The following is a 25938-nucleotide window of genomic DNA, read 5'->3' on the forward strand; positions in this document are numbered from 1 at the left end:
CCTCTGGTGTTTGGGGTCTCTGGTTCGATCCCCGGCTAAGTAAGTTTGTGGTGGACAACATCGTATCCGTGGGTTTTCTTGGAGTACTCTCGTTTCCTCCCCCTTTCTCATACCATCAGTTCCAACTTCATTCACTTGCTTCAATCATCGTCCCCCTTAGTCTAAAGGCACAAACGTGGGACGTTAAACTGACAAATGTCACTTCATTTCATTTTGAATCACGAAGAATCGATAGTTAGAGATATGAACGGATGCAGATATACAGATACAAGGACATCAGAATATATATATATACTAGTTTCGATTCTTTCCTCTATTTCTTCTTGAGCACGCAATTGGTACGCTTTCTTTTCGTTTTCTTCTAATGAAAAATGAAATGAAATCTTTGAGTTTTACGTCCCACGGTTATGCCGCTAAGGCTAAAGGAAACGGTGATGATGAGTAATGAATGAAATGATGGAATGAAGAAAGTGGGAGGAAACGGGAGATCCCCAAGAAAACTCACGCACACGGTGTTTGTCCACCCCAAAGTTCACTTGGCGGGGGCTGGGATCGAACCCGGAACCCCAAGCACCAGAGGTGAAAGCTCTACCACTGAGCCACCGCGGCCCTCGTCTTCTTCTATACTAAGTGAAAATTCTTCCACGTCCTCCTCTGTATACGCCACTGGTGTACCTTTATTTAGCGTTATCATTCGTGCCGTAGGATTGGAAATTAGTAACGTAAGGTCATTACTCGGTACTCTCATGGTCATTGCCTGTAAGCCGTATCGGTCTAATAATGATTGCAGTGGAGTAATATAAAATACAGCGTCACGAATTGTAACTCTTTGAATCGATACAAGGAAGTAGAAATGTGATTTCACCGGAATCGTAACTTTACTGGCTGTGATGACGTTTGTATTCCTTTGCAAGTGCGAAGAGTGAGTAGTTTCTTGTGAAATTTCTTCCGATTCTTCTTTTCCCATTGGAAACTTAGGTTTCCTAGGTTTTCTATATAACGATATGGATTTATTCTCCAAGTCTATTTGAGAGAAAAGTCTTGTGAGAATGTCATTCCCAACAATCGGATTAAAGTCAGCATCTATGATGCGGAAGTAATGTGAGAAGGTGGTGGTGCCAATTTTAAATTTAATTAAAGCTACTTCCTTCAAATTTAGAACTTTGCTAGCAATGCCCTTGATACGAGTCTGAAATGGTATCAATTTGCAATTTGGAGGTACGTCCCGTCTTGACCATAGACTAAGACTAGACCCAGTCTCTATTATAGCTGGTAGATTGCTTGCATTTACATTAATATTGAGCAATAGTTCATTGTTTTCTATTCCCAGCTTAACATGTTCTCGGTGTTCATTATAGGTCGTCTGGGTGAAAAAGTTGTACGTTTCCTTAAAAGTTTCCGCTGTTGCCTGCTCTTCTTGAATGTTATTACGTTTTGATTGTGGTGGTTCCTGTGTGGCCCGCGCCGACTTTTCTGGTATGGCCCGCGAGCCCAGTTATGCGTTTCCCTGGTTAGAATTTTTAGGATTATTCCAACACGTGGATCCTCCGTGGTTCTTCTTATAACAAATTGAGCATACTGAAATTTTATCGCCTTTTACAAAATTGTTCTTTTTCCTACCACTGTTATTTCCTTTATTGGTATTCTGACGATGTCTTCCTCCGTTATTACGTCTGGAATTGGATTTCTTGGCATTCTGTGCCACTATTAATGATAGCTCGGCCATTTGATTAGCCAGTTTGGTGAGGTCCGTGTGGGGAGGTTGTGAGGGCGGGTTTTGACTTTGGTGGGGGTGCGGATTTGAAACTTCAGGTGGAGAGGAAGTTGACTGAGGAGGGAAGATATTCTGCGATGGAGGTGCAGAAGGTAACGATTGCGAATAACAAGGAACAGGTTGGGTGTGATGCACAGTAGAAGTTGGTTGTTGTATATACATAGGTTGGCAAATATGAATTATGATTCGTTTGGTTATGATAATCGTACAAAGGGAGTGTTGGGAGCGGTTAGGTTGGCCGATTAAAGAATGAATTACCTGTGACAAATCCACATAATTCCTCTTCTGCATGAGATCCTGAGCTTTTTCTCATTCATGAAGTCAATCCTGCAGCGCTGGACTGTTCCAACGATATCTTCTGTAGTAAATTTCTTTGTAACCCCAATGAAAGAAAATGGATTTTCTGTTCCTCCGGCATTAGCTGTCTAATGGCCCTTAATTTCCTTAAGAAATATGAATCGACCGACTCATTTTCGTTTTGTTGTATTTGGAAAATTTCTATTTCCGCCTTATACGTTGGTAAATTTGGGCGAGACAAAGAGATTAATTTGGCTTTAAGTTGAGCATAATTTAGGGTGTCAAATTGATTCTGATTTTGTAATTGTAAAACAAAGTCAAGACCTACGTCCTGCAGATACATTGGGAAAATGTCTTTCTTCTTTTCGGGGGTCCATGCCTGGAGTAAAGCCAAATGATCGAACAGCATAAAAAATCGATCCGGGTCGTCTGTACTGTGACCAGAATATCTAGTTATATTAGGAATATTAACATATACGGGAGCCTGATTCTGTCATATTATTATCACCTTCTTTATACGTATTTTTTTTTCAGACCTAGTTGTCAGCATAAATACCTGCCAGCCTATAACGAATCAATTTACCGCTAAGAGTAATGAGAATGCATATAACAATACGGATATTATCTTTAGATGATCCTGCTTCAGTAACACTAACACTAATACACTGTACTTTCTAAAAGTCCGTTTTCCTTTAATGAAAAGAGCGTCCCGTAGGAAAGTCCTTTTAATGTCTGTAAATAGACGCCGACGCATCTACCATGTAAAATTTCTTGGATAGAGCAAATATAGTACTCGGAATTTGGACTTTTCCCATCACCTTTTTATTATAAAAAGTTCCTCTAATACAGAAATATGTACAATAATAGATTCCTTTAGAATATTCGGACCCAAGAGGAACGAGAATGGGGAATGGCGGAAGCTTCATAACGAGGAACTACATAGTTTATACGGTTTACCCAACATTGTTAGGGTCGTCAAGTCTAGGAGGCTTAGGTGGGCAGGTCATGTAGCTAGAATGGAAGAAAGTAGAAACGCTTTCAAAGTCTTGACTGGTAGACCCATAGGAAAACGACCATTAGGAAGACCTAGGCGCAGATGGGAGGACAATATTAAGATGGATCTCGCAGAGATAGGAATACAAAGTAGAAACTGGATGCAATTAGCTAAGGATAGAAGTCAGTGGAGAGCTTTTGTGAACGCGGCACTGAACCTCCGGGTTCCATAGGCCATAGAGAGTTAGTTATAATAGATTCCTTTAAGTACTTAGGTTAGAGTGTGGTAGGAATCCGATGACCAAGCGTCATGGGCTTTGAGGTGAGGTAACTCTCTTTAACCAGGCGTCGTGAGAGGGGTTAAGTTTTGTGTGATTTAGGTGTCTCCCTTGGTAACCGGGCGTCGTGCGAGAGAGAAGGAACCCAATGACTGTGCGTCTTAGGGCTTTAGGATTAGGTGTCTCTCTATTGACCAAGCGTCGTGAGAGGGTAGGGTAGTGGCTTTAAGGACTTTAAGGGTTAGGGCTTTAAGTGGTTTGATCAACCGATGGAGATTGATGCTGGTCGAGGCGTGCAGCTCCCTTTTATCCTGTAGTATCGGCTTTTTTCGGTGATCCTCGTCCTTCCGACTGTTGGCGATGGTGGGCGACTCCTCTTCGGGACCGTCGTCTTCTTGTTTTTGTTTACTATTAACATGTGTAGTTCACACATGGTTATTGCATGACGTGTAGACATGCGGAACCTTATAATATATATATAAATACTAGTTTCGATGCGTATGCTGAGTGAAACAACGAATATTGAGAAAAACGAGGAACTTTCTGATCATTATCCATAAATACTATTATAGACGTGTTGTGTAAAAGTATGATTGATTTTCGGATGAAATAAATATGACAGCAAAATTTTATTTCCTTTAGATTCCTGTTATCTTTTTTCTCCACTTTCAAAACACTGTTAAAATAGCTTTGGAGTGCTTAATGTAATTTTATGAGAGATTGCTTCAGGTACGTTGTTCTTTCTGAACCTTGTGTTTTGAATGAAAACGCTCAGGTCGTATGGATAATGAGATAAGTGAAATATACTTTGTCGTAAAAAAAAAATGACCATAATTATTTTCTTTTCTTTCCAAGACTGACTTTCGATTGTAATTTAAACAGTATTTATTATTTTCACGGCTCATGTTTCATTGCTATATAAACAGTTTATTATATTTAAGCTTTTATCATGTTCAATGTATTGATTTAGAGTTCAATGTATAGAGTTTAAAGTTCTTTTTTCATGTTTTAGCAGGCTGTAATTCCGAAAGGAAACGTCTGTGAACTCAGGTTTGTCGATACTTTTTGTCTTATCACGGTTTCAGGAATCATCTCCCAAACGTTGTCGATATTGTTTTGAAACATCCTGTATATATATATATATATATATATATATATATATATATATATATATATATATATATATATATATATATATATATATATATATATAATAGTTTCTATGCGATAGTTTCATTGTGTTGAAGAAGCTATCGCATAGTTACTAGACATTTCAATATAATAATTCAATGTAATAATTGCAGAGAAAATCAAAGCAAGTCAGGGGATCTCGTCTTCGACTTACAACCAGAGTACAGTACCTTGCAATTCGTTCAACTAGAGCGTATTTTCCCATCAAGAGTTTTTTTTTTTTTTTTTCATTTTAGTGTACGTACTTCAGCTAAACGATAAGGACGGAAAAGTAACGTCTAATTAACGTTAATCGATACTTTAATCTGTTCTTGCTTTTAGTGTTTCACGTACTCTAATGCACGAACTACTTTCGTCTCGTTTGATGTCAAAAGAGGTCAAACCGGGTCTATTTTCAAAGTCAGGCTAAGGTCAATGGAATCATTGTTCGATTTCTACAAAACGGTGTAGTAGTATGGTGAGGACATCGGAGGGACGGGGAACAGGGAGAAGTGAGCCATAAAATCCCTTCAGTCCTCCTTCCTCGTTTGACCCAGTCTAATTTCTATGTCTTCGCTGCACTCTTTCCACAAGAGGCTTGGGTGGAGTCTCGCCTGAGCTCTTTCTTCCTAGAAGAGTGATGTGAAAGGACCGAGCATTTCTGCAGAGACCTTTTCTCTCTCTTTCAATAAAAAAATCCCTCCGATAGATCCCTTGAGGAATTTGAGAAAAAGGGTGAGAGGTAGAAGGGGGGTGAGAAGTATAGGAATTCTCTGCTTTAGTCTTCTCGATTATTTTCAAGGAGCGTGCCTCGAGCACACAAGATAGACCGAATAGATGAAGCGTAGGTGCCGAGCATCTCACCTACAGAATTTAGTTTCCGATAGTAATTTTACCGAGTGCACGAAACCTATATATTTGCTTCTCTGCTACGTTCTTGGTGAACTTATAAATGATTTAAGGTAGAGACGATATGTTGGAAGAAGAACAAAAGGAGGATTAGGTGCTGAAAAGACATCCCAATTTCTGCATCACTTTCGAAGAACAAATTTCAAATTCCAACTCCGCACTTACTTCTACCCTCTACAAAGCTTCTATTTACTTGACATGGTGGGAAATCAGAGAAACGAAATTAAATATTTCAGTCTAACTTCCCACGATTATGTTCTTTAGTCTAAGGAAGATGATGATTAAGGTAAGTGAAGGATAGTGCAAAAATTGGTGAAATGAGAAAGTGGGAGAAAACGGGAGTACCCCTAAATAATCCGTAAACAAGATGTTGTTCACCACAAACTTACTTGACCTGGAATCGAACCAAGGACCCCACACACTATATGTAAACGTTCTCCCACTCAGCCATCGTGCAGCCATCGATAGATCAGAGAGACTTAGATCTGAGGAATATTGATTGATATGTAGAATCTACTTCCTGTTTAATGAATGCGTAATTACACAGTTCTCGTATACATTTTATCACTAATCCTATACTCCAGCTTGTGGTTACTACACAGCTCCAGCAGTTTTCCATATCTTTTTGTGTGATGAATTTTTGTTTAACGTCCCTTTCAGCAGCGAGGCTATATGAGACGTGGAGCTATAGCTTAACGTGGTATTCGAACCATCTGAGCTCCCGCCGGGAATCGAACACTGGTCTTCCACGCCAAAAGCGCGAACACTAACCGTTTAGCCATGAGGGAGCTCAGTCTCTCTTCTTGAACCACAGGGGGAAAGAAACTAGTCACCCTACCCTTGTTTAATTGGCTTAAAGGCCTCACTTAGCTGCTCAGTAGTGGCCTTAACAACGCCTCAGAGCCCTGCGCATGGAAGGACCACGTGCTTCAGAATAATAATCTTGATTATTTAAAACATTTATGAACAACAGATTATGAGTCATTAAATAGAATTTTGAAGCTTAAAAATATCCCGAATAGCCAAACTTAGTTCTATCAATAGCCTATCTGCAAAACACCAACACTGTATTATGAATAAAGACATTCCTATTATCAGTGGCGTAACTGAGGAGCCCGCAGGGTCTGCAGTGCGGGGAGGCCGGCAAGGTTTGGGGGCCCACCGCGAAGCAAATGTCAAGAACTATAGACTGCAAAAAGTGAGCTGAATACGAAATACCCATTTCTCTGAATATTATTTACTTTAGAAAAGAAAAATATGCTCTGGGTGTAATTTCATTCATTCTACTAACATCAGTGTAAAAAATCATCTTAACACTCGAAGGTTAAGGGGAAATAATTTTTGCCTTTTTCGGTGAGTATTAATTTTAATTGTAATTTTATTTTATTCCATGGACTTATTAACCATTGTCTTCTACAAGCACATAATATAGTGGGAAGTTAATGTTCATGGGAAGGGGGAGCCCAAAAATAATCCTGCTGGGGGGCGACATTTTTGCGTTACGCTACTACCTATTATTCCCTTCATCTAGTGTATTAGTGAGATTCGTTGCCCTTCAATTCATCCTGTAGTATTTCTGTAGATCAAAACCCATAGAAGAAGAGCTCTCCAACGTCATCAATACACGTTTTCTAACTCCTAGGAAACTTCAAAAGTTTAGCCAAAGCAGTTTAGTTGCCGGGACAATCTGGCATAAAATTAGAGAAAAAATGTTACAAACCGAATAGAGATATGTACTAAGGAAATGCTTTGTACAGTGTGCACATTCCTGTGCTTCTTGAATAGTATCATTGGCTATACCTTGTATATTACTTCCTCAATTTTTATAAGCTGCAGTCTGCTTAGTACACTGTCTCAAACACTGGTTGATGAAAGCAAGATAAAGTTTTGCTTGCAAAGGAAGATTTATTTGTATAACATAGTGTCATATTGATTACTATCGTCATAATCATTCCTGATTTTTCCATTTATCTTACAGAACTCATTCCTGGCTACATTGTTAGCGCGGAGGACTTGGTTCGATTCTCGTTGAGAGCTCATGTGGTTCAGATCCTACATTATACTATTGGTCAACTTTCATAGAGCCATGGTTCTCGGTACTGAAAAGAAACTAAAACATCAAAATCATTCTATTTATCGTGTAAATACACTAGATATTAAGTACAAAGGGCAGTAGGAAAGTTTCGCAATAGAACAGAACAAATCATCAGAGGGAAAAATGAAATGAAATCTTTGTTTCACGTCCCATGGTTATGCCGGTTAGGCTAAAGGAGACGGTGATGATGAGAGATGAGTGAAATGGTGGAATGAAGAAAGTGGGAGGAAACGGGAGAACCCCGAGAAAACCCACGAGCACGGTGCTTGTCCACCACAAAGTCCACACGGCGCGAGCTAGGATCGAACCAGGGACCCCAAGCACCGGAGGTGAACGCCCTACCACTGAGCCACCGCCCCCCCCCCCAAATCATCAGAGGAGTTTGCAACTTAGCACGTATTTAGACATGTCTAAACCTGCACTGTAGAAGCTCTAATCATTCTCTCAGTGTCAGTTGATTTTTCAATTGTGTTAGGGAAAAGAGGTAAAGATATCCTGATGGTCAAAAACTAAATACCGGACAATTTTGCGCTACAATTTTGCACGTGGTTTAAGTGTTGATCAGTGTTTAGAGAAAATGTCTCCTGCGCTTGGAGAGGTTTGTCCTCATCATACAATGATATTTAGGTGGTACCTAGAGTTTCAGAAAGGAAATTTCAGCCTTGAGAACGCTCCAAAGTCAGATCGGCCATCTTCATTTGTGACTAAACAAACCTTTGCTGCAGTAAGAAAAATGCTTGAGACAGATAGACGGGTTAAATAGCATCAAATAGAGACATTCTTGGGCATTAATGCCCAAGCAGTTCGTGCAATTCTCCGCCATCACCTTCAAGTTAGAAAGATTTGCCCCCTTGGGTACCATATAATTTGATCGAAGAGCAGATGGCCACTGTATTTGATGGTGCCGTGAAATGTTGAAAAAATATAAAAATGGAAAATCTTCCTTGTGAACAACAGTATTGTGACAGGTGAAGAAACTTAGCTCTATTACTATGACGTCCCGACCAAGGTTCAAAACAAAGTGTTGATGTTCGAGGAGACCCTCAGCTGTTCGAAAGTCCACATCAATGAAGAAAAGAATGGTGACGGTATTTTTTAGTGTGCGAGGAATTGTCGAGCAAGTAAGTTGTCTTAGAAACACAGAAAACAGCCACGAGAAAGTTGTATACCGAGGAATGCCTGCCTAAAGGTCTTACAGCTCTCAAACAGTTACGGACAAACTCAAGGATAGAAACATGGGTTCTTTACCACAATAACGCTTCAGCGCACAGTTCAAAAGTTTGCTCAGAGTATTTGGACAACTGTTAAGCACCCTCCTTACAGTTCACACCTCGCTTCCTGTGACTTCACGCTGTTCCCTTATGCGATGGCCAGACTGCAAGGAAGGCGTTTTACAAACGATGACGCCTCACTAAGGGCTTGGGAAGATGAGTATGCTCAAATCTCTGCTGAAAGATAACAAAGTTTCTTTGACGACTGGTTTCGAAGAATGGAAACATGTGTAATGTGTGATGGAAAGCACATTGAAAAAGTATAAGAAATAAGATCGTATTGCAAAACTTTCCTAGTGCCCTTTGTATAATAAAGAATTAACTAATCAAAACGTCAGTAATTCCAAACGTACTGGTATTGCCAAAGATGAATTGAAAAGTATAGAGTGACTCAAAGCCCCTCATTGTATTCTGAAAACAAATTATATTTTACATAGTAAACCACTATCAGTCTATTGGTGAATAGATGTCTCTCGAATCCTTCCCCAAAATTCTCTATTTTTGGCAATTGTTTTACACGTTATTCCAGTACTTCTTGATTTTATTATACCATCTTGTATAATTTCATTTCTCATGTCACTTCTTGTCCTTGACATCTAATCAAGGATTACTGTTTTGTAACTATCATCATTTCTTCTTGCTGAATGTCTACCAATTGTCCCTCGATGCCTCTTCATTTTCATGATACCTGCACTGTCGTTATCTTTTGGATTTATGTGATTATTTTCCTATAATTGTGAGTTGTTTCCAGTTTACATTTTTGAATGCTTTGTTCTGAGTCTGCAGATGGTGAATGTCTGAGTTTGTTAGATACTTGTAGTTGTTTGTTAAAATTTAGTGGCCATTTTCAGGATCGAAACTACGTGAGACGTGAACCCACAGTGTAAGGTACGATCCAAATCACTGTAACACCTTTAAATTAATGTCGCCCCATTCAAAAAATCAATCCAAAACCAAAGGTGCATACGCTAGCGCCACAAATAGAGTATCATATCTAAAAGAAATTAAAAAACTTGATTTGTAAATTAATAGATAAATTGGTTTCGTAATCGAACTGCAGTTAGATTTGGAGAAAATCCTTCCTCATGGTTAAATGATTGGTTAATTAGAGATTAACTTCTCTATTCAGCATCGAAGCTATATGAGGCGGGACCTTCTATTTATGATAAGAGTCCAAATGGTTGAGTTCAAGCTGGAGGGGTGCGATCAAATATAATGAACTATGGTGCAGAAGTTGCTAGTTTACAAACTTTAACTCCTTTATACTAAAATAGGATATGAAACTATTACATCCAACAAAAGTATGAACTGTTGTAGAATAAGTATATTAAACCTTGTTACAATATAGAATATACATGAAATAGAAATAAACGAGAAATATAAAGACGCACAATGTAATGGTTCTTTTTTCAAAATCTGACACAGACAGTACAAACTAATGCAGATTTTACATTGAACTATTGAACTAGGAGTATTAAAGTGAATAAATAGTTATTTTATTCATGTTAGTTTTCTTTTTTTGTTTTTCGAAGTAAAATGTTTTTGAATGTCCAAGGAGGATTAGCAATTGCCCTTTTGCGTGCTCATATAGTTGCCTATGAAATCAAATCCAAAACCGGTTTCTATACGAGGCTTTGTGCTATTACCTGCTATTACCGGGACCTCGTAGTTATTATAGATAAACACTTTCGTCTTCATTTTCGGAGACTTGGATTTGACACCCGCTAAGTGTACTGAGTAAAATCCGTTCTCCGGAGAGCGGTATATTGTACAAATATACGGAATCGTCTTCCTTACTACAGAAATCAGTATAGAGCATACATTATCTATACGCTACATACGCACTGTCCTCAGGTGTTACATCATGCTGTTGCAATATTCTAACATCTACCAGTCTTCCGTATATTGCATACATATACATATGTTACCTTCGTCAGCTATATGTTATATACGTCCATTTGTATGAGAGATCCTGACCGCCTACATTGTTTCGTACGGAAAGTACGAATAGAAGGAACATTTATACGGAAAGTATTAGAAAACCTGCGTTTTCAGCTATACGTTTGCTGTACGTTAAGTCCAAACTGTACAGGATTTACACATGTTACACACATTTTTACGTATGCTACATACAATTTTTTCTCACTGTGTACCTATGATTTCTATACCGCATTAAGCTGTAAATTCATATAGCATATAAAGGGCCGCGGTGGCTCTCTGGTAGAGCGTTTACCTCTGGTGCGTGGGTCCTTGGTTTGATCCCAGCTCGCGCCAAGTGAGCTTTGTGATGTACGAACACCGTGTGCTTGAGTTTCCTCGGGGTTCTCCCGTTTCTTTCCACTTTCTTCATTCCACCATATCAATCATTTCTCATCATCACCTTTCCCCAAGTCTGCACGGCATAACGGTGGGACTTAAAATAAAGTAGTTCATTTCATTCCATTCCACATCACATATGGCCTCGACATTATTATGGTATGTTAAATACCAATACCAATCGATTCGAAAGTAAGCATATTTTGCAAATTGTTACTCGTACAAGAACATTTTCGGATAAGCAGAAATTACTCGTGTACAGTATAGCTGAACATTCTTATTCTGCTAGAACCACATATTTAAAACAAAAAAGTAGAATATAGAAATAAAAACATTGTTTCCACATTTTATGTAAACATATTTATTTATTTATTTATTTATTTTAAGGAAAATGAGACGATTTACATGTTCTTCTACCTATTTCGGCTTTGGAAAAGACGTGTGACTTTTCATACCAAAGTCAAAGTGGTTTTCATCAAAGGCTTTCCAAGATATCAAAGGTTATAGGACTAGTTTATGCTTGGATTACGCTGTACTAATCCAAGTAACGAAAATTGTTCGAGAAATAATGTGAATTACGAATACTTGTTGAAACTCTACAATATTATTGGCGTTTAACGGGAGAAAACGTTGTCCTCTGAGAAAAATCCGTTATCCGGACAGCAATATATTATACAAATATACGGCATTCAAATAATTACTACGGAAATTGGTGCGGAGCATTACGGATTGCCCTTTTCCCACTTAGATGCTACATCATGCCTTTGCAGGATGTCTAGCATCTAACAATCTTCCGTATATTACATAAGCCAGCTATATATTATATACGTCCTTCTGTATGTGAAATTCTTACCTCCTATAGTTCTTTCTTGCATACGGAAAGTACATATAGATGGAACCAGCGCGGTAACTAAGATTTTTCTGGAGAGGGAAGCATTAATACTCGTATTTGAGCCCCCTAGAAAAAGTAGTTTTTTTCTAATTCTTGGACTCCCTCTTTCCATCTTCCTCTTCCTCTTTATAGGCCGCCCGGAGACTTTGGGCCATCCCGCACGGCAAGGTCTGCGGGGCCGTTAGTACGCCTAATTAATGGGACAATATTGACAAATCTCAAAGCCACACGAATAAATATTATTTCTATGGCCCCTAATAGTAGACATCTTTTACTGAAATGGGCCCACGACTCGTTTTTATTTTATTTACCTTTTGTGTGATGTTTTGTTTATGTAACATAGCGAACCTGTTTGATGCTTTATTTATAATTTCATGTTCGTATCGTATATGGAGTAAGAAAATTTTGTCTTGAAATGGGGTCCCTTCGAACGGCGGGGAGCTTCCCTGCCCCGCCCCCACAAGTAATGGCCCTGGATGGAACACTTACACAGAAAGCATTATAAAACATACGTTTTCATTTACGTTTGTTGTAGAATGTTATCTATAGTCGTACATTAAGTCCAGAAACTACAGGATTTACGCATGAAACTTACGTTTTTACGCATGTCATATAAGTTTCTCTCAGTACATAAACCATGAATTAATCGATAGATTGCATTTATCTGAGAAATGCTATGGGTGAGTGCATATCGTCATGCGTAGTTTTCGACAGAATAGGTTCAAACTATTTTTTCTAAATTGTATGTACGATACTGCACGATAATCACGTCACTTATTAACATAACACTGATACTGAAGTATGCCTTCACGAAGCTTTTCATTACAATATACAATGGTTAATGAGTTATACCTTAAAATTAAGCTTTAACATTTGTTAAGCTTGTACAGTAAGGGACACTTCTGGACGGTACACCCATATCGAAATTTACGGCAAAAGTGTACCATCCAGAAGTGTCCCTTACTGTACAAAGATGAGACACATCAACCGACAAATCATATCGAATTTTTAAAAAAAATGATATGGCTGACGGTAAATTCTTATGCTTAGTTTTCAAGAATATCAAGGAAAACGAATTTTCATGGCATAGAATAATACGAGGTGTGTTCAAAAAGAAACCGAACTTTTGAAATAGTGCGTCAATAGGTAGAGGGAGATCGCTGCGGCTACTGATCACACCTAGTGGTAGGTTTAGACAACAAACTGCCATTCACCTCATTTAGCTATGACCGTTAGTCGCCGAGCTACAGCCGCTGAAGTGAGCACGTGCACAATCTCTTCGTCGGATTAATGATATCGTGATAATGAAAAATGAAATGAAATCTTTGAGTTTTACGTTCCACGGTTATGCCAGTTAGGCTAAAAGAGACAATGATGATGAGTAATGAATGAAATGGTGGAATGAAGAAAGTGGGAGGAAACGGGAGAACCCCGAGGAAACCCACGCACACGGTGTTTGTAAACTTCAAAGTTCACTTGGCGGGGGCTGGGATCGAACCCGGGACCCCAAGCACGAGAGGTGAACGCTCTACCACTGAGCCACCGTGGCCCCAGTGATAATGAAAGGCCTTGGGAGGACAACATGTGTGTGTGTGAAATTTTGCTACAATCTTGGCAAAACATTTACACAGAATTTCAATTGCTTTTCAATTCATCCATTTGTTTCCTTGTCCAGAAAGAAGAACGCATGATTCCGTCAAAGATCAAGGTTAAGTTGGTCTTGTTTTATGATTGGAAAGGCATTATCAATCATAAATTTGTATCACGTGGTCAAATGGTAAAGAAACAGTTTTACCAGGACATTTTAGAACGGTTCAGTGATGATGTGCGCAGGCAGAGGCCAACGAATAACTGTTCGTATACCAAATAATGGTTCGAATAATAATTCGAATTGCGATAAATGTTCGAATAATAATTCAAGATACGAGTACTTGTTTGAATAATTATCCTAGTGGCGAAATATTTTTTTATATAAATGCTTGACTATCGAATATTTTCTCCAAATTCCAATACCAGACCCTTCGTTTGAATAGAAAATACTTGTTCAAATTATGAAAATTCTTCAAAAACTAATATCACGAATATTTGTAATAATATAAATCTAAGTAAGGAATAGTTACTTAAATAATTCATGAACAGTAAAAACGAATAATTGCTGAAAAGAATATTCTAAAAGCTAATAATTGCTTTAAAGAATACTCGAATAACGAACAATTGCTGGAAAGAATATTCGAATAACGAATAATTCCTGGAAAGAATTTCGAATAAATAATAATTGCTGGAAAGAATATTAGAATAGCTAATAATTGCTGGAAGGAATATTCGAATAATAAATAATTGGTGGAAAGAAAATTCGAATAGCTAATAATTGCTTTAAAGAATATTAGAATAACGAATAATTGCTGGAAAGAGTATTCGACTAATTAATAATTGCTGGAAAGAGTATTCGACTAACTAATAATTGCTGAAAAAATATTTGAATAGCTAATAATTGCTGAAAAATATTAGAATAGCTAATAATTACTGGAAAGAATATTCAAATAACGAATAAATGCTGGAAAGAATATTCGAATAGCTAATAATTGTTGGAAAGAATATTGGAATAGTTAATAATTGCTGGAAAGAATATTGGAATAGCTAATAATTGCTTGAAAGGATATTCGAATTACTAATAATTGCTGAAAAGAATATCCATGTAACGAACAATTGCTGGAAAGAATACACATATAACAAAAAATTGTTGGAAAGAATATCCGAATTACTAGTAATTGTTGGAAAAGAATATCTGGATAATGAATAGTGGCACAGAAAAATCATAATAATGAATACCAGCTAAAATGAATACCCGTAGAAAGGTTTCTTGAGGTAATATTCAACATAATGGAAAATAGATGTATTTATTCAAAATACTTCCTATTGTTTGAAGTTTGTATTCAAATAATAAATGCTGAAAGAAATATTTTAATAATTTTAACACGATAATAGATTTATATTTGACATACTTGCCACTGGTTATCCACGAATATCAGACGAGCATTGTGAAAGAAACACAAATTCTACTTCTTCTCGTGCTTTTAATTTCATAGTTTCTCTATAACTACCACTTCTAATACTAAAGACGTTTCCTATTGTAATAAATTTGTATTTGTGTATCCTTACAGAGATTGTGGAACATGTTAAAAATGGACAGAAACCTGGCTTTCGGCCAAGTGTGGATGAAGATTCTTGTGATGAAGAGGTTGTGCAAATGATGAAGAAATGTTGGTCCGAAGATCCAGCGGATAGACCAGACTTCACTGCTCTTAAGTCCACCATCAGGAAGCTTAATAAGTGAGTACACTGTATTTTTTTCTCTGATCACTTGTAGCCTCCTTGACCTTACGAAGTATTACAACAGCTAAGCGTAATATTCGAATCAAACAGTATACAATATAAACCCGATAGTTTGAGTCTTAGCAATTGATGTTCTACATGTTCTGAACCTCCTAAAAAGGCAGATGAATTCCGCCAAAAGCGCACACTTGATGTGAGTTACATTTTTATATGAGCTGTCTGAAGCCAGAACGCACAATATTTTCGTCGATTTATGAATTTAAACATGACATCATTCGTGTTTCGCATATTTCACATCGAAACTTCTACCACAACAAACTAAGTGCAGAAATTCACTCAAACGGTATATGAAACCCTTTCTCCAAAGACAGTACTTCCAGTCAAGTAATCACTGTTTCCATAGTGGTCAGTTTCTCATAGCAGGGAAAAAGAAAAAGTTCGGTCTTTCTTCAGGCAGTTTACATATGTTAACAACAATAGCAGCAATGCTGATTTCTATATTAATTTAGGAAAGCGTTTAGCCATATGTGTTTCGTTGTCAGACATTCAAAGATCCAAGAAAACTTATCCAAATTATGAGGGTCCCAAGCCAACTTTGGTGAACTCGGTCTTTCTTCGACCCTCATGAACAATAGACTTATGTACATAGTACAGTACTTTAAGCACACTTCATTCTTTCTAACCACTTCAGTCGACTACTGTTTGGTTGTAAGACATTTGTTCCATTTTTGTTTTCATACTTTAACTACAAACTAAAACATTTCTTATCAGCAATAAATTTGTCAAACGGGTACATGTGGACTGTCAATGAGTCTAATCCTGGCGCTGTTACAAAGAGTCAGCAATGCCTATTGTCAACAAGGAGCACCGGGAAAACTGAGCTGCTCTTGCCTTGAATACGTAATGTCACTCGTAGAACTTGACCTTTTTTTTAGGGGAAAAAATGTTTGTTTTGTCTGTGTGCAAACTATATTACGGTAAATTCTAGTTTCGAGTGCTTGACTTAAAAAGTAAATGCTAAAAAGAATAAACTTCGTTTCTATACAAGCAAAGTTAGAGGTACACTCATGCCCAAAATGATTGTCGCATATCTATAATTCTCTTCTTGTAAGAATATAATTTAATAGTGATTTTGCAGGGTACTTTTAATACTGATACTATGTGTATAATCGGAAAATGTATATTTGTGGTAAATTTCGTAGAAAAAGAACTATAAATACGAAAATTAAAATGAGTAAAACAAAATGCTGCTAAATGAACAAGAAAGTTTTATTTTCGTGTTATTGCTCTTATTTGCTTCTCTTTTGATATGAAATTTGCCACATACATATCTTTGCCGATTATACACATACTAACATTATAAGAAATACCGGGTGAATTCGTTATCAAATTATATTCCTACAACAACATATTTATAGACATGCGACAATAGTTTTCGACACGAGTGTACCTTGGAAATTGTGCAAGATAAAATTATTTAAAAAATTACCTGCAGAATATGGTGTGAGTAGTGCATTCTCAGGAGACTGGCGTTCGAATAGAAACATCAATTCTAATCAATTCTAATGTATGAAATTTCCGTAAGATTTAGTACCCCGTTGTTGTTCACAAATAGGGACATTAGGTGAATTTTCTTCCCTTGTTTGTAGCCAGGGGAGAAAAAGTGAGGAGGAACGCGGATAGACGCCGTTCCCTTACTTCCAAAATAATATCTATGGCGTCCCTACACTTTCTAAAAAAATCAATGGACGAAGATAGGCATGGAGAAGGGCGTGACGTCATGCGTCCCCTTACCTTTTCAGATCCACTTTTACCCCTGTTCGTAGCGATAAAATTGTAAATTTTTTTTACTGATTTTACTTTCCTGAAGACTCCTACTGTATAATTACGCGGATTTCGTAAAAACTGTGGAATAGTATTAAACAAAATTATATACTGATAGGAACGCACTTAAGACTTCCGTTATGCATCATCCGATTCTTATAAAATTTACACAATAAAATGTATCTGTAAAGAACATGCTGATATTACAGTCCTTACCAAAAGTTTATAACGTGTGGAATATGTTAGAAAGTGACTGATACCCAAATGACTGAGAAACACATATTGTTGGACATTTTCGGAAAGAATGAACGAAATCGCACATTTTCGCGTTTAAATCATGAAAATCGAAACATAATTCGTTTCGTATGGTTCCACAATGAGTAAAAAAATCTTCATCTTTGATGAAACGAGATTTAATAAAAATCCAGAAAACGAATGTGTTGTAGAAGTATTGATTTTCAATACTTCTTAAATAGACAAGATTTTGAAAATGAAATGAAATCTTTGAGTTTTACGTCCCACGGTTATGCCGGTTAGGCTAAAGGAGACGGTGATTATGAGAAATGAATGAAATGGTGGAATGAAGAAAGTGGGAGGAAACGGGAGAACCCCGAGAAAACCCACGCACACGGTGTTTGTCCACCACAAAGTTCACTTGGCGGGGGCTGGGATCGAACCCGGGACCCTAAGCACCAGAGGTGAACGCTCTACCACTGAGCCACCGCGGCCCCCAGACAAGATTTTGAATACACACTTCTTAAATAGACAAGAATTTGAATACACACTGAAGTTGGTCATGTGACTTGTACAGCAACTGTAGGGGCATGGGGTGCAATGAATTCTAAGAGTTTTGCGAAAAAAAAAAACAGCCATGCACCTTCCAATTGTGTTTCTAACTCTTGGTCACGAACAAAGCGGTAAATGTAACTTCTCCATTACAAACACTCCCGTCTCCTATTTCCCTTTATTGTGATCAAAACTTCGAAACAAAATTACTAGGTGCTTGATGTATGGATTTTTTTGCTACATTTATAATTCAATGCAGCCCCTATTGTTGTCAGACAAGTCACATGAACATCAGTACGTATTCAAAGTCTTGCATATTTAGGCAGATTGAAAACCAGTACTTGCACAATACACTCGCCTTCCCCACATTTTTATTTCGTTTGCAAAGATGAAGAAATGCTGCATTTTTCACTAGTTTCGTAATCATAAAAATGATATGTAATGACGAAAGTATACTTCTATTTTCATTATTTAAACACCAAAATGTGCAATTTTATTTATTCATTCCGAACTGGCTAACAGCATGGGCGTATATTTCTTTCCGAGCACAATTATTTTCTACCATATTCGACACCTGGCCTTATTTTTTTTTTAACCTCTTAAAACATGTCTACTATTAAGGTAGGCTGATCGCAGTGTATACAAAGGTATGCTTCAAGTAGTTTGAAGGTGGTTGCACTACAGAATGAGTGTAGTTATGTGTGGGAATGCGATGAGTCTGGGTGTCTGCAATGCAGAACGATACCAACGAACGCGTGTTGAGTGACTTACAGCGTGGCCGCATAGTGAAGCTGTGTGTGGGGCTGAGGTGTACGTTCCGTAGGATTGCTGCTCACGAGTCATTTGTCCATCGATGACATACACGATGGGAGGCGACAGGCTGTTTCCAGAGCAGATGTGGCCACACATCGTATCACAAGCGCCTAAAATCACCACGAGCTGTGTGAAGTTTGGGCTCTACACCTGTTCTACCTCTGAGTTGAGTTTGAGCTTAACGTACCTTTCAGCAGCAAGGCTATATGAGACGTGGACTTACTGATTAACGTGGAATCCGATCCACACTGATACAATGAGAGATTCCGGTATGATTCGTGGACTCGACTTTCGAACGCACACTTGAAAAAATGCCAAACAGCAGCCGTTCAACAACAATGTTGCCAAACTTTCAAGACATGATGAATAAGTGAAAAACGACATCAATAACAGCACAGTAAATAAGTATAACTCGAATGGTAACAAGAGTACTAATAATATCAACGAAAATATAAAACAACAAAAAACATTTACCAAAGCGAAACTTAGCAGCAATGCGACAATATTGTATTATCAGATGTTCTCGATTGGCTTGATTTGATTTTCAGTTTAAAGTCCCTTTTCAGCAGTGAGGCTATATGAGACTTGGACCTACAGCTTAATGTAGGATCCAAACCACATGAGCTCCCATCGGGAATCGAATTCGAGTCTCTCACGCCAAAGGAAATTACGCTAACCGCTTAGCCACGAGCGTGCTCAGATATTCTCGGTATAGCGCGAGAGACGCTATATATGAATTGTCGATCGGAATACACCCTCTTATTCTGTTGGGTGTTGAGTTCAAGCTTCGCAACTCTTCACGATCACTTTAGACAGAAGAATCGACCTGTCACTCCAACTGCCAGTTCAATCAGAAACTTTTGCACAGTCATACCAACAGGCAATCGAAGTTTGGAGGTAGGTCTTCGTTATCAAGTTCTCTTGCGACTGCTCCGACACTTTGACATCGCCAACAACGTCTGGAGAGATTGCAATAAAGAGGCCAATAACATTCTGTAGTATTCAGTAATAAGAATCATTTCTGTTTCCGACACAGGGATGGCCGTGTGTACGTATTCGTAGATGTAGGGCCAATGTATGTTCATACAGTATTTTCCACCCAGGACCAATACTAGTCATTCTATGGAGTCAAAATGTTATTCGTTGCGCTCTTCTCTGGGCTTCATTCATAGTATGGACGATTTGGCAGCCTACCGAACAAATACTTGTATGGCCAGTAGAGGTAGTTACATTGGCACTAAAGTGAGAAATGGGGCCGCGGTGCCTCAGTGGTAGAGCGTTCACCTCTGGTGCTTGGGGTCCCGGGTTCGATCCCAGGCCCCGCCAAGTGAACTTTGTGGTGGACAAACATCGTGTGCGTGGGTTTCCTCGGAGTTCTCCCGTTTCCTCCCGCTTTCTTCATTCCACCATTTCATTCATTACTCATCATCACCGTCTCCTTTAGCCTCACCGGCATAATCGTGGGACATAAAACTCAAAGATTTAATTTAATTTTCTTAAGGTGAGAAATGTATGCGTTCAAACGCCCTGTATAGCATCTTTGATATGTCTAAACACGCCATGTTGACATCAATCAGCACCTACTTAAGGTTGATTGTGTTCCTTCAGCTTGTGTTCCTACATAGGGTTAAATATATTAAACACTACTGAACATTCTAAAATATGTTTTCAGCAGTGTATACAAAAAACAAAAGTTACAAAACGAGAAAGAAAAGGCAATGTATGATTACATAGCACTACGTTAAGCAAAACGCATTTCATCCTTTGTTTTGATGCTGAGTTCTGTGTAAATTATTTAATTCTTTGCAAGATGAGATTACGTGGCATTTTCCTGCTTCATGAAAATTAAAATACAATTTTACATTTTCGTTTCTACTATGACAGGTAAGTAATATTTCAAACCGTGTGTTATACAAGCAAAAACACATTTTGTTTTACAAATAACGAACAAGAATTCAAAGTATTTGTGTTGAAATTACTTTTCTCTTTATCATCACTAACATTCTGAATAACAAATTTCATTTTGCAACAATTATTTCATCTTAAAACGCACAGGAACAAAGCGTCAAGTATTTTTAATAAAGATTTAAATATTCAGTTTTATTATTCTTTTTTGTAAACTGGATAGGTTCACGATGGGTCTGCGAGATACTGGTGATATTTAGTGTGCTACTATCGCATTATGTTCTACTGGTCTCCTACATGTACGGAAATTTCAGACTCGCGTTAGAAATTTTAAGGATAATCTACATGTAAATATACACAAGGCTATCCCTTGGATTTCAATAAGATATACCTGTCACAGCAGAAACTTAAAAGATAATGAAAATATCCACGGAATTTTGCCTGGGCTTTCACTTGGATATGCCTGTCATGAAACAATATTTGAAAATCGTACTGTGATTATACTGCAAACCAGGCCTGTATCCAGGGGGGTCTAGGGGAGCCGCCCCCCTTAAATTTTCACTGTAGGCTTACAAATGAACTGTAATATGGTTGGATCGGGCCCCCCTACTGGGCCCTCCTGCATTTTTGGAATACCAACCTGCTGCAAACAATCCAGAAATGTTGCTCAGAAATACCGCAGGAAGTTCCATTTCTGTTACGTAAGCAGACATCCAGATATCGTGGAACTGACGTCTTTTTGTCGTGGAAGAATACTTTAGTTTACGACTTAATTTTAACACCCCGTTCAGCAGTGAGACTATATGAGAAGTGGACCTACTGATTACTGTAGACGATCTGCGATACTAATAGGTCAAAATAAGTTAGTAAATGTTTTGAGTTTAAGAAGGAAAGTTTTTTCCGGATTTCTAAAAGGAAATAATTCCATTTTGACAATAGATACAGCTTCTTTCATGATAGAGCGACAATCAAAATGGACTCCGACCACTAAGTTTTGTCTGTCTTTTTTTTCAGATCAAGGTTTATATGAATATTCTTTTTTGTGCATTATTAGCTTCTTATTGGTGATTTTGTTGTAGCTTCAGTGTTTCCAGATGTCATTTATTTATTTATTTATTTATAATATCTAACTCCAACAGGGACGATCATCCGCAACTACAGGAGTTTTCACAACAGTTAATTACAATGTTACACAATAATACACAATAATATACACAAAAAGAGTTTTACAAAAATATGAAGAAATAATATTCATATATATATATATATATATATATATATATATATATATATATATATATATATATATATATATATATATAAAATTTCACATACACACATTTATATATTGTTGCGATAAATAGTTCATATATAACACCTACGTCTACATCTACAACACACATATACATAAACATATGTTCCACACTATTTACATATATTTAATATAAATTCGTATATTTGTAGCTACCTATTGGAATTAGTTTACATTTTTAATGCGTTTTGCATAATAATAATTTGTTTACATTGAAACTCAAGTCCAAATCTTGATTTCTTGCCATTTCGTTGTAGTCATATAATATTCTAAACAGTGGTGAGTTTTTATAACGGTTTATCTTAGGTATTTTATTTATGAAAATGTTCCGTGTTCGTAAGTTAAATTGACCCTACATTAAAGTGAATCTTATTTAAGATGTCACTACTTTCAATGTTTTTATTCATAAATTTATAATGAAACATTTGTTCAAGTAGGATAGATGTGCATAATTTTGCCACGATAAGCTTTGAACGACTGTTGCAAATTCCTGATAGGCATGATGAATGAAATGGAATCTTTAAGTTTTACGTCCCACGGTTATGCCGGTTAGGCTAAAGGAGACGGTGATGATGAGGAATGAAGAAAGTGGGAGGAAACAGGAGAACCCCGAGAAAACCCACGAGCACGGTGTTTGTCCACCGATAGGTATGATGAGTATGTCCGTACTGGAAATGGGTAGTATACGGTTTAAGTTATCTGTGGGAAAAAATAACTTCCGTACGCTAAGAATATGGTACTTCCAAATACAAAAGAAAAAAGTGTGCAAATTGGCAAAATTGAATACATCCTATCTACAATTTTGCCACCCCTACTGTAAACAAAAGTGATACGTCAAAGTGCTCGACAAAACAAATACTGGAGTACATATTTCTCCCCTGAATATCATGAGAACCATAATACATAATCATTAGTAAATATTTATTATTATTGTGATTAGTAGTGTGATAGTAAAGTAAGTAACATAAGTTACACAACAGTGAAGCTTTGTTAATGTTAAAGAGAGCATTCAGAACAGAAACACAATTCCTTATCTGCTTTCGTTAACCCAACACACTCTTCATGAATATAATGTGCACAACTTTCACCAAGTCTTATGTCTTTTACAATATTCTGTGCACACAGGAAACAAAACCAATTTGTACAACTATTAGAGTGGTTGTAATCGCAATCCCACGCTATGTAGACCATGTCCGTCTGGATGTTCCCGTTGATATGTTTGACTTGAAATCTGTTTCTGGAAATAATGATCTGTTAATGAGGATAGCCCGACTGTTGATAGCTTTGCGCGTTTACTTTGCAGGAGCTTTTCTCCTTGGAGTAGACAGAATGTTGACAAAAGCTTCTGTCTTCTGGTTACGGTTGCTCTGCGTAGCTGAATCGCTATTAGAATCGAATGTCTCTTTCGTAAAAACATGCTGTGTTGCCGTACTTGTAGCCTGCTGGTGTACATTGCTTGGCCCAAGAACTATGACGTCTCTTTGTTCCTCGGGTACAACAGGCATCTGCAACTTCACTCAGTGCGAAATCTTCATCAGAGATTCTATTTGGATTCCATCGAATCAACCCACATGCCTCAAATCCGGACACAACATTTCTAGGAGTTGTCCCCTTTTCCCAAGCAGGCATGAAAATCGCACCGAAGCGGTGTTTTGGCAAAGTTTTATCTTCCGTTCGTACCCAGTAGTTCATAAATTCGTCATCCTAATATGACTCAAACGATCGAAAAACAGATTTGTCCAACGGCTAGAGCTCGTGTGTAGTGTTGCTTGGTAGGCAGAAAATAGTAACATCATGTCTGTCAGCATCATCAAGAATCGTGCAATCCAAGTGACACTTGGCTTCATCTAACACTAGTAAGCACACAATGCAATACCTACCACAAAGCTAGGTTCTTCTGGAACAATGGACCGTACTTTGTTGCTCTCGATCTTAGATATATAACAGCACTACGTCTATCACATACACTGACTGTCTGTTTTACGCGCCCAGCTCCTACCCATCGAGATGGGACAAAACACGTTAAGCCTGCGCTATCTACCTATACACTAACCCCATCTACCGACTTGTGCCAACGTGTTCGGAAATACAAGTACCTGGCAGAATCGCAAACATGGGGAACTACAATAGTTTTATAGCATCCGCATTTGTAAAATTCTCGCGGCTGATGTATCGCTTTCCAACATTCCGCGGCCGAATATTTCGTTGGTTAAAACCTCGCAGGCGAAATCTCGCTGGGACAAAACTTGGAACCCGAAGTATCGTACGGACAAAACTTCGCCATATACGAGCTCCTGAAATCAAAATAATAAGAAAAACCCGAAATTGCTTAATACAGACACTAAAAGCAAAACGATTCATGTTTCAACGTGAATGTGTAATAGATACGCTCAAATTAACAGAAATCTTATCCATCACATCTATTTTAGTTAAAACTGTTTGGTGAGAATGAACTGTGAATCCCACCAAAGGTTCAAAATTTATGCCGAAAGTCGAGTATTTTACAGGAGGAAGGATTCATTTCTATCGTTTTTTCTCCACATTTGAATTGATAGTGTCTGTGTTGTCATCATTCGGAAACGGTTGAATCATTTGAAATTGATTTTTTGTCTACTGTATTCTACTCAGATTTCTTTTTAAATTGCAGAAAAGCCGAAGTTTTTCATGCTAAATACATTTGAATTGAGAATAGGTCCTGCTCGTTATGAAAAAGTAAAATAATAGGTTATGAATTGTTGCAGGGGTGGGGAGAAGAAGACTGTCTGAGTCTATATATGAGAGTATCCAGAAAATAAAGTAATACGTCCCGTAATAATAGGTCCACATTCTTATCGGGCTAAAAGCTGTCTGTATTAAAGAGGTGTCCATTAATAAAAGTTTAACTGTATAAGCTATTTTAAGTGTGTATACGAGTTTACAGAGCGATATTTTGAACATTGTACACTGAACAAATCATTAAGGTAAAATTTCATGCCGCAAGAGTTTCGCTTTCGAGGTTTTAGGCCACGAAATTTTGGGCGGCGACCCGTTTTGGCCATGCAATATTTTGGCTTGCGAGGTTGTACTTGCTAAGTTTTGTACGCGTACTTTCTAGATAATCAAACAAAATGGATTTTGTAAACATAAAACTATAAAAGTAGATACTGAACAGTAACGATGCCATCTATTAAGATGTAATGATATTGAAGTATATTCCGAAGATTTATTATTATTATTATGATTATGATACCAGTAAAACAATAATAGATTATAGTTGATTAAAAATAGTCAAAAAAATTATGATTATCTCATCAACTTTTGTTTCGCTACAATAGTATCTAAAGATAAGATACATCAATTGATATATGAAACCGAGCTGAACAAAACTACATATTTGGAGGTTAATTCTAATGCGTAGTTTCAGATAAAATCAAAACAGCTAATTTGTTAAACTAACAAGTATGTTACTAATGATAACTGATAGTTTGCTTAAACTGAAATAGGATCTAACTAAAACGAACATTTACTATTATTAATCTCTCTTATATTTTCGGTACTATGTGATTGCCTTCATCAGACACATTATCAGATATTGTGTCTGATGACGGTAATGATAGGTTATCGAAACTATAACACAGATTAGAAATAAGAAGTGTTTATTTTGGTCAGATTATATTTTTATTCAAATGCCAGAACCATATATGTACTGTGTGCGTAAAAATACATCACTAAGCCACGAATTATAACTATTGTTGTTGTTCTTCTCCTAACGGTGACGTCCTCATTCTTAACAACTGACGTACAGGATGATACAAAACTCACGAAAGGGTTATAACTGTGAATAGCTTTTTTTTTTAAAAAAAAAAAAACTATCATTAGTTTCCATCTATATTTCACACACCTAAAGACCAAGGATTAAAGAGATTGTTTACCCTTATATGTGGAATATAATCTTAGGTGGGTGTCCGCCACTATGGGCCTCACAGATATG

The 25938-nt window shown here is 37.4% G+C and overlaps 1 protein-coding gene across 3 annotated transcripts in view; it reads left to right on the top strand.

The window, feature by feature from the left end:
* Positions 1-25938, top strand: part of LOC145668129 (atrial natriuretic peptide receptor 1) — a 2711550-nt gene that overhangs the window by 2204519 nt on the left and 481093 nt on the right. For all 3 annotated transcript variants that reach the window (XM_081735691.1, XM_081735693.1, XM_081735692.1), the window contains one exon: positions 15157-15325. In XM_081735691.1, the coding sequence (XP_081591817.1) occupies positions 15157-15325 (169 nt within the window). The remainder of the gene's footprint in view (positions 1-15156; positions 15326-25938) is intronic.

The sequence above is a fragment of the Thermobia domestica genome, chromosome 13 (genome assembly GCF_964235325.1).
Source record: "Thermobia domestica chromosome 13, izTheDome1.hap1.1, whole genome shotgun sequence".
Taxonomy (NCBI): domain Eukaryota; kingdom Metazoa; phylum Arthropoda; class Insecta; order Zygentoma; family Lepismatidae; genus Thermobia; species Thermobia domestica.